Source organism: Pundamilia nyererei, unplaced genomic scaffold, assembly GCF_000239375.1.
Source record: "Pundamilia nyererei isolate P.nyererei 1_Seehausen unplaced genomic scaffold, PunNye1.0 scaffold00002, whole genome shotgun sequence".
Taxonomy (NCBI): Eukaryota; Metazoa; Chordata; class Actinopteri; order Cichliformes; family Cichlidae; genus Pundamilia; species Pundamilia nyererei.
In genome coordinates this window covers 7,536,162-7,545,471 of record NW_005187403.1, presented here as the reverse complement: position 1 = coordinate 7,545,471, position 9,310 = coordinate 7,536,162, and the positions used below count along the sequence as shown (strand labels likewise).

The 9,310-nt window shown below is 39.1% G+C and overlaps 1 protein-coding gene across 1 annotated transcript in view; it reads left to right on the top strand.

The window, feature by feature from the left end:
- Positions 1-5,280, top strand: part of nedd4l (NEDD4 like E3 ubiquitin protein ligase) — a 41,783-nt gene extending 36,503 nt beyond the window's left edge. Inside the window, exons 23-29 of the mRNA XM_013909112.1 lie at positions 11-84; positions 186-246; positions 643-702; positions 1,004-1,111; positions 1,859-1,955; positions 2,354-2,426; positions 3,389-5,280. Of these exons, the coding sequence (XP_013764566.1) occupies positions 11-84; positions 186-246; positions 643-702; positions 1,004-1,111; positions 1,859-1,955; positions 2,354-2,426; positions 3,389-3,491 (576 nt within the window). The 3' untranslated portion in view covers positions 3,492-5,280. The remainder of the gene's footprint in view (positions 1-10; positions 85-185; positions 247-642; positions 703-1,003; positions 1,112-1,858; positions 1,956-2,353; positions 2,427-3,388) is intronic.
- The last annotated feature ends 4,030 nt before the right edge of the window (positions 5,281-9,310 follow it).

Here is a 9,310-nt window from a genome sequence, read left to right as displayed (position 1 = left end):
TATCCTTCAGACCTACCAGGTTGACTTGAAGCCCAGTGGCTCAGACATGGTGGTCACCAATGACAACAAGAAGGAATACATAGAGTAAGTATTTTGATTTTCATGTCATCCGTTGACTCATGTTTATAAACAAAATTGCAATCATCTGCTCATCTACAATAATATATGAATTTTCCCTCCGTCAGTCTCGTCATTCAGTGGAGATTTGTCAATCGGGTCCAGAAGCAGATGAACGCTTTCTTGGAGGTATTTATGTACAGTCATATGCTTACCACTCGAGGGCAATGTGGCCACTGATTTTTAGTTAGCTACCCCAAAGGCTTAGGTAAACTAAGAGCCTAAGAGGCAGGTCATCTACTAATCGAAAGGTTGGTGGTTCGATCGCTGGCTGCTCCAGTCTTCATGCCTAATATCCTTGGCCAAGATACTAACTCCAAGTATGAATGTGTGTGAATGTTAGCTAGAAAGCACTTACATAAACAAAGCATAGAAAAGTGCTTGTGTGAATGGTTGTTGTATAGAAAAGTGGAAAAGTGCTATATAAGGACCAGTTTATTTTAGCATTACTTAGTTTAAGAGTTGAAATTAAATTCTTCTAAACCTGCTTACTTGTTATTATAATTCCTTTTGTTTAATTTTCAGGGCTTCACTGAGCTCATTCAAATAGATCTGATCAAGATCTTTGACGAAAACGAACTGGAGGTATGAATATCTTTCTAGTACAGCTGAAAGAAAAGTTTAATTCATTAGCCAGTGGGTAAAATTAATTGTTTTTTAAATCAATATACTACTTCTGTGAGAATATTTTAACCTACTCTTAAGCTGCTTTGTCATCTTTAGACTGTCTTAAGTAACCTTGCTTGCTGGGAAACGTATATTAAACCACTTATTTAAGGCTATAGCTGAAAGATTCGTTAAAATTTCTGTTAAGGGTTTATTTTATGGTAAAATGTGGCACCGGGTGTAAATGCTGTCTTTTTCTTTTGCCTCCGTCTCTCTGTAGCTGCTCATGTGTGGTCTGGGTGACGTTGACGTCAACGACTGGAGACAACACACCGTTTACAAGAATGGCTACTGTCCCAATCATCCCGTCATACAGTGGTTCTGGAAGGTATGCTCATTACTCAGTTACACAGTTCGAGACTCATAACTGGATGCAGCAGAACCATTTAAACTTTGTTAGTCTACGTGTTTCTGGACGTTTCATCATAAAAGCACGTTTCCCTCCATCTGGCCTGCGAGTGGAAGTTGCTGGCCTCGTTTTTGAAGATCAAAGTCTATTTGGAAGAACAGGCTTGTTTGCTCTGATGAAAGTGGTACCTGCCCCTCGTTATCATTTGTCTTGACTTGAGCGTTAACACACTCACACAGCAAACACACACCAGCCACAGAGACTGCTGTGTCGTGTCATCTGATTAAGGGCTTCGACCGCTTCTGTTTCATTTTGTGTCATCACTTTTTCCTTTAATTTTTTTATGTGTTCAAATGTACATTTGTAATCTGCATATATTTGTAAGAACACTCGTTGACATAAACCTACCCTCACCGCTTGCCAATTAGTTAACAACTAGTTTAATAACTAACTGTTAATCCTAAAATGCAGTCCAGCAGTTCTTTGAAGTTCTTTGAAGGTCACAAAGTGAGACCGTCCATGTCCTCATGCCAGAGATCTAAAACTTCATCCCCACACAGACATGCGCAAAGGCAAGATTGGAAAACTATATGCAGAAACTTTCCTCAAATATAATTTTGTGTTGAGTTGATGGGAAAGCATTAATAAAGACAGTGTTATTTATTTATTTTTTGATTGAAAAATGTTGTTGACTTTTGGGAAATTGAAACGTTTCTCTCTCGTCAGGTTGTCCTGCTGATGGACGCTGAAAAAAGAATTCGACTCCTCCAGTTTGTCACTGGAACATCACGAGTGCCCATGAATGGTTTTGCTGAGCTTTATGGTACGTGTTTGGTGTTTGTGTGGTGTTTTCTACTTTTGTAGCAGTGTTAGCATATACTCGGCCAGAACAAGATGCAACAAGGTCACAAAAATCCTTTTCTAACAAATTGTGGTCCATTTACCACATTGAGTAAATGTAATTCCATACATAGCAAATCTTGACATCTCTTTCTAAGTTGTAAAAAGTCACATTGATTTGTTTAAAAGAAATCCTTTGTTTTCGATTTATTTGTACAGCTTTACTTGACCCAGTATTTCCATTTAAAACAAAAAACACATGTTTATGTAAACTGCAGTAAATATCCAAAGGCTTTCCTGCAGCCAAGGTCTTAAAGGGTTTAGTTTGTCCTCGTGTGTGCATCAAGAGTGGAATCATAATTGTTTCTCCCGTTGTGCCAGGTTCTAATGGTCCTCAGCTGTTCACCATCGAGCAGTGGGGAACACCAGATAAGTTGCCAAGAGCTCACACATGGTATGTCACTGCTGCACACACTCACAGAACAACAAAGCTGAGAGTCTGCAGCTGTGCTAGCAGCTCTGTGAAACTGCACAGTGGTGCTTAGCAAAAAATCGTATATACTTTCAGTGGCAGTCCCAGCAGGCACTTAAAGCTAAACTGACAGGAATCTCAGCTTGGCAGAGTTTTTGTCACATGCAAGGTAAAAGTGTGCAGCTGCTAAAGGTTGTTTACCATGTTATCTTTTTAAAATGTGGGAATGGTACCAGCTAGTGTGAAGACATTCATGTTTTTGCCCCCTGTTGACCAAATTAAACTCTGCAGTAATATTCTTGGTTTTGAGTTTGTCGGTCGTCCAGTCCAGTGTTCAGTGTGTGCGGTCTGTGTTCTTCTCTTTAGCATCATGGACTGAATTTGTATTTTTTTTTTTTTTTTTTTTGTAGCCACGCAGGAGAACGTATGAGCTAAATCGTACTTTTGAGCTTTTTTCTCAACTACAGTGTAGCACTATTGCCACTGTTTTATATACTGCCATAGTATTTGAAGCCCTTTTGTATGTGAAAGGTTTACACAAGTCTTGTACAGAGGTTCACTGCATATTTGCAGTTCTTCCTATTATCTCATGTGACAGACAGATTGGTGGTGCATCAATGGTCATGTGGAGATTGAACTGGTCTGTCATGGTAAGAAGTGAAGCTGTTGATGTACTGGTCGATCTACGTTCTCAACCTTAACTATGATCGTGAGCTGTGGGGTAGGACTTTAATAATGAGACGGGGTTGGGTTTTCTCTGAATTACTGTAGGATCTTTAACTTACAGTAAAAAGTGCCTCCAGGCAACTATTTGGTGCGATATAAATGAAAATGACTTGAGTGATCACTGTGGATGATATGAAATTGCCACATACAGAACCAAAAAATGTAATTAATTAATTTAAAATGTTACCTTATTTGTTTTACCTGTTTTTCTTTTCCAGTTTTAACCGCTTGGATCTACCCACCTATGAATCATTTGAAGACCTGAGAGAGAAGCTCCTGATGGCCGTCGAGAACGCGCAGGGCTTCGAGGGAGTCGACTAGAACGGCTCCCTCCAACCGCATCCAACCCGCCAACGATAAGACAAAATGAAACGGGGATGTCAAACCAGCTGCTGTAGCAGTTCTGTGCAAGCATGTTGTACTGTAATGCCTGACTGCGAGCCACCTCCACTGCACGGTGGTTCGAGACTGTACAGCGACTTGTCGAGCCAATATGCCTACGTCTTTATATCTTTTCGGTTTGGGTAGGTCCCTCCTTTTAAGGTGCTGGGGAAAGGAAGGGAGTGTCGCACTGTTTCGAATGCTGAATTCTGTTATCCACAGGCATGAGCAATGAATGATGGGAGCTGGCCCCTGATCCGCTGTTTCTTCCCCCTCTACCCTCGTCCTGTGAAAATCTACAGTGCTGGAAAACACCAATGCATTTCAATAGCTCCTTTATGTACACTATAGCACAGTATTTGCACCGTCTTCTACAGAGGGGTGCTTCGCATGGCCTTAATCTGGCTTCTACATGCACTATTTCTCTAAGAAACTGCAACGGCACTATGATCACAACTCTCTCAAATCCTTAGACCAACACCAGATTACCTTAGGAATGCTAGCCAATCACATTTCAGGAAATTGGCCACGCCCCTCCGTAGAGCCTTGTCTGCACTGTGTGATCAGAGATCACCATGCAGCCTTTTTGTAGAATAATGTTTTCTTTTTTTTCAGGCACTAATAATGATTCAAAGATGGGGGATGAGTTCCCAGAGATGGGAATTTTTTTTTTTTCTCCTTTAAAAAACAAAAAACAAGCAACGTTTTGTCATCATGGAACATGTTTTCTTTTGAACATTTGGTATAACTCTTCCAGGAAAGTACTCTCAGTGTATTTGTACTGATGAACAATTGTTCTTTACTATATATGCCATGGTGTGTGAAGTGAAAATCTGGCTAGTCTGGGAAATGATGAATCCATATCATTTGTTACAGTGATAGCAAATGTGTTTAATAAAACTGTTTTTATTGTAGTGCTTTGAGAGCAGCATGAAACTGTATCTTGTGTTTGCTACGTAATAATTTGGAAGTGTAATTGATCTTGAAGTTGGGGAGGGAAAACTTAAAATTAAGGGGGGGTAGTTTCTCTGAGACGTCACGATTACATTAATATTCTCATGCCTGTTGCTGTTCATAATGCTGTAAATTGTACTTGAGGGGAGATTTAAAAACAATTTTAAGTTCTTTCATGATTATATGAATTTATGTATGTATTACATTTAACAGAAGTATTACTGATCAACACTAAAATGAAGCTGTGCGTGTGTGCGCGCGTGGATGTTTGAGAGAAAAGCTGTGATCCCCACTGAATATAAAGCAGCACGTTTCTTACAAAGAAAAGAAGTGTTTTCTTTTTTTCTATCTTGTTTCTCTTTTTCTAACACTATTGAACCTAAAGGGCACTTTATAGATCACTCTGAGGTCATGTCGCCTGTTATGTCTCTTGTCATTTACTTGAATGTGATTTCCCCCTCCCCTCCTCTTATTCAAAGCAAATCTGGGCTGCTGCTCCAAAAAGTTGACAGAAATGAAGCTGAGCCTTCACGTCTTTTATATTCTTTTATCTCTTCCTTTGTCCCCTTTCTCTACATTTCCCTCCCTTCTGTTTCTTCCAGTCTATGATCCCAACACTCAGACTGACTCAGTACAGTTTTGCTTTTGTTGTTTTTGTTGTTTGTTTGTTTTTTTTTAAACAAATGAGGGTTAATATCATTTTGTTCACAGTTCGCTGACTTCTGCAACTCTTTGTGGTTCATTTAATTTCAGTCAAATAAAAATCAGACTTCTCACTCACTGTGTCGTTTAATCATTCGAGATCCGACTTTCCTTAAAAACGAGGTGGAAGAGCCATGAAACGGACACTGTTTACGGTTTCAATAAAGCCCCTTTGGAGAAATCTGCTCAAGTGCATGAGCATCCTGTAAAGTTAGGATAAATCGTCAGCCAAAATCTTTTGGTTGCTTTCTATAGTAGTGCATATGCTTCTTATAAATATGAAAGGTTGGCGTCGTATGACTTAAGTCCTCCATAACACCGACTCCCTTGAAAATGAAAGTTTGCTGAGCTTTTGTGCTTCAAAGTTGCAATTTGCATCAATAATGAATCAAAAACTGTAAAAATATAATAAATTACAATAGTAAGGATTATTCAGTGTAATTGGTACTTTGTCTAATCGTGCCATAACTACAACTACATTTTAAATGCCCAAATGTGCAGTGTGTGTAAAACTGATTGCCTTCCAGATTTGAGTTTTAAATAATGATTTCATTTATTAAGGAAAATGAGTTCTCTTAACCTAAAGTGGAAACAAATTAATGACACGAACACTTTACTAACATTTCTTTTCTTTTTTTTCTTTTCTTTTTTTTTTGCAAAGCTGATTTAAATTTCACTCGCCACACCCAGGCCTGATTACTGCCAGACCTGCTCAATCATGAAATCATTTAAATAGAACCTGTCTGACAAAGTGAAGTAGAGTAAAAGACCTTGAAAAGCATCATGGCATGACCTAAAGGAACTGAAAAACAGATCAGAAATCAAACCACTGGCTAAAGCGTTGGAACTGCTGCCATTGCTGATTAGGCATTTGTGTCAATCAACAGCTGAAGAGGTGTACCTAATGAAGGGGCTGGTGAGTGTATTTTTAACATGCATTCAGAGACTTTGTCTAACTTTATTACTGACTGATCGTTCATAGAAATTTGGGTGGATAAAAATGCACCTATATTTTTATTCCCTATTGTATGTATTTTAACTCATTTGTTGACCTTCCTCAAAAATGACTGACCGTCTCTTAAAGTGTATTAGTTCTGCACTTCTGCCAACTTACTTCACTCACACAAGTTTTCAGAAATCTTTGTAATCCCAGATGGAGCGCTGCTGCTGCACCTTTTTCCCCACCTACATTCTTCAATTCTAACTATTTAAATTCAATTTCCAGGTATCTATGCTGCTGCTGCTTTTTTTTTTTTTTTTTTAACAGAAAATTTGTCTGCATTGACAAATATTTGAAAGTTACTACCATCTTTCTCTGTGTGTGCACGTGGGCGGTAAAGGGACCTCAGTTCATTCACACAGGCAATCTAAGAGTTATCAGCTTCAAGGACGAGCAAATAAAAGCCACCCTGCCAGTCCGGGGACATTTTATCAAGCCCTCCTACCCTCAATCTGGTCACAAACAAACCAAAAGCCAACTTTTCTCCTGTAGCTCCTCCTTATAAACGCTTTCACTCACTTAATAATAAATAAAAATCACAGGTGCTATTGAAACAGGTTTGTTTTGTTCTTGTAGGTACACGAACTTTTAATAGATTTGATTTCAGGCTAAACACTTGTTTCTGAGTGAAACACTGGACCCTTCATGTAAAGCTGTTTTCAGTGTCATACAGGCCTTTGTTTACCTGTCAAATTCATGCACGCTGTTATTCTCAGTTTGGTAAAAAAAAAAAAAATGTATGAATTACATCTAATTACATGTAGGTTTTATATTTAACATTATAAACAAGTACTTTCTCCATTTGTCTGTTATCTTAATTAATTCAACCTCAGTTTCATTTTTGGTTTTAAAACAATTTCAAACTCCTCTCCACTTCAAGCATCCGTTTCAATATAATCTACATTTCTGGCCGTAGTACCAGCCATATCTATAACTCAACTATTGCAGCAAGTTACTTTTAGCTAACTCTTGTGACATTTGAAACTTGTGGGATTCGTGTGGTTTAGCCATTAACTGTTCATTCACCTGGCAGCTATTGCAGATTAAGTTGTGACCCTAGAACTGATGTTTTTGATCATGAATAAACTCTTAGGAACTTTGGTGTTTAAAATTTAGAACATGTGAAACGGCACATGGCATTACGAGTATTTTAGATTCCTACCTCCAACAAAAATAAGAAATTTCATTTCCACCAAACTGCTATCTGTTTGGGAGCAGCACCTGTCTTAAGTTTGTTGTTGCTGAGCTCACAGTGACTTTCAGTGAATCCTGATTAAGGCCCTGAACAGTTGTATTTAAAAAAAAAAAAAAAAAAAGTCTCCCCTCCACCTTCTACCTCTGGTCAGGGTCGATCAATACTTCCCCCGTAGCTTATCACTAATGTGCAACTGGCTGTTTGTCCAAACTCTGCTCTGTCTACATAAAGACTTGGATGGGACAGCCCTGAACCCAAATGCACCACGGATCACTTCACCAACCTGCAGCTGCGGACGCTCTACTGGACTTAAAACTGGCATTAACAAAGCGACACTGGCATGAGCAGGAAGACCGAGAGTAGAAGAGTAACTGCAGGGAAAAGTGCAACTATTAAGTATAAATGAATCTGGAAAGACCTTTTGAAAATTAAGGTGAGTAGACATTTCCCTCCAATAGGTCTGAAGCTTAATGATTGAACGGTTTAAATTGTAAAGAGCTCGGGACCGTCCCCTGTACCGATTCAGCTCAGATGTGTTTAACATTAAAAGTAGACTGAAAACTCATTCAAGCTCATTTGGCATGCAGCCTGACCCAGTCTTTAATTTCTTCATTTTAAAGACGTTAAGGCAAACTTGGTAATTGAGTCTCACATGGGTGTCTTTCTTTGTCTCCTTCACACACACAGCTGCAGTCATCCCTACAATCAGTTGGAGGGGGGGAGAGCGACTAGACTGGACTTTGAACATGCTGAATAAGCCTAGAATATTTACATGACACTATGGCTTTTTTTTTTTTTTTTTTTTTTTTTTTTTGCTTCAACATCTGTTTTGGGTTTGGTTTTTTGGCCAAGTATAAACTGCACAATTCACTTAATCTGGATTTTTCTTTCCTGATTTTGCTCTTTCCCCCCTCTGTTTCACCAGGTCACCCATCAATCACTTTGCACCAACAGCGCCTCTGTCTGCAGAAAACCTTGTCCTCCAGAGCTGTGGAGTGTGACAATGGTGTTTGTTTCCTTTTCGTCAAACGCCATTATCACACTAAATAGCTACAGTGTGAAAAGCCCCTCGATGTACCCCTTCACTTTTGGGTTTAAGTGTTGTTGTGTTTGTGGTGTGTGGGTTTTTTTTTTGTTTTTTTTTTTTCTAAATTTTAATCCTCTTATTAAATCTGTTGTACAAACTGTAAAGCAAGACTGTATATCAGCTGTGCCAATGACTCTGTGCACACTGCACCAGGGCAGGAGATGGAAATAGACATTTGGTGTGTTTATGCATCATATGTGATGCTGAGCCTCTGAGTGTGACCCACTTTCTTTTTGGATTGAAGGTGCTAATTTGCTGCTGGAGACCTTAAAACAGACCTTGGTTTACTACTACTGATGCCAGCTTTGTAAATGTAAAGTTTATTGCACATTTGTCTCTGTTTACCATAAATAAAGTGCTTTTGATCTGTTGCTGACAGATGTTCACATTTCACGGATGCCTTCAAGACCAAGCGGTGAACAAACATACGCAGGAATTTGTATTCCTTCTAGTAATGTTGACTCAACATCTTTCACCTGTCCTACCACACATATGTGAAAGAAATTAAACATTTGCAACCTGAGTGCCATGCCAGCAATGTGGGTCAGGGTCTGAAAGGTAGACGTGAGGAGTGATCAGAGGCATAATGTATAAAGACTGTTTTAGACTGCAGCTGAATAGCTGGAATATTCCTGGGATCGTAAAGCCTCTCGATGTCAGATGAATGTGGTATTATAGGGTTCACTCTGCGTGCCTTTCCCTATACATGCACTGAATGTGGGTAGCTGGAGGACTTTTACACCACTAAAGCCTAACTTAGAAATGCTGAGAGATGCTCACAACGGCTCACACTTCTACATACATTCAAGTGATACATCAAC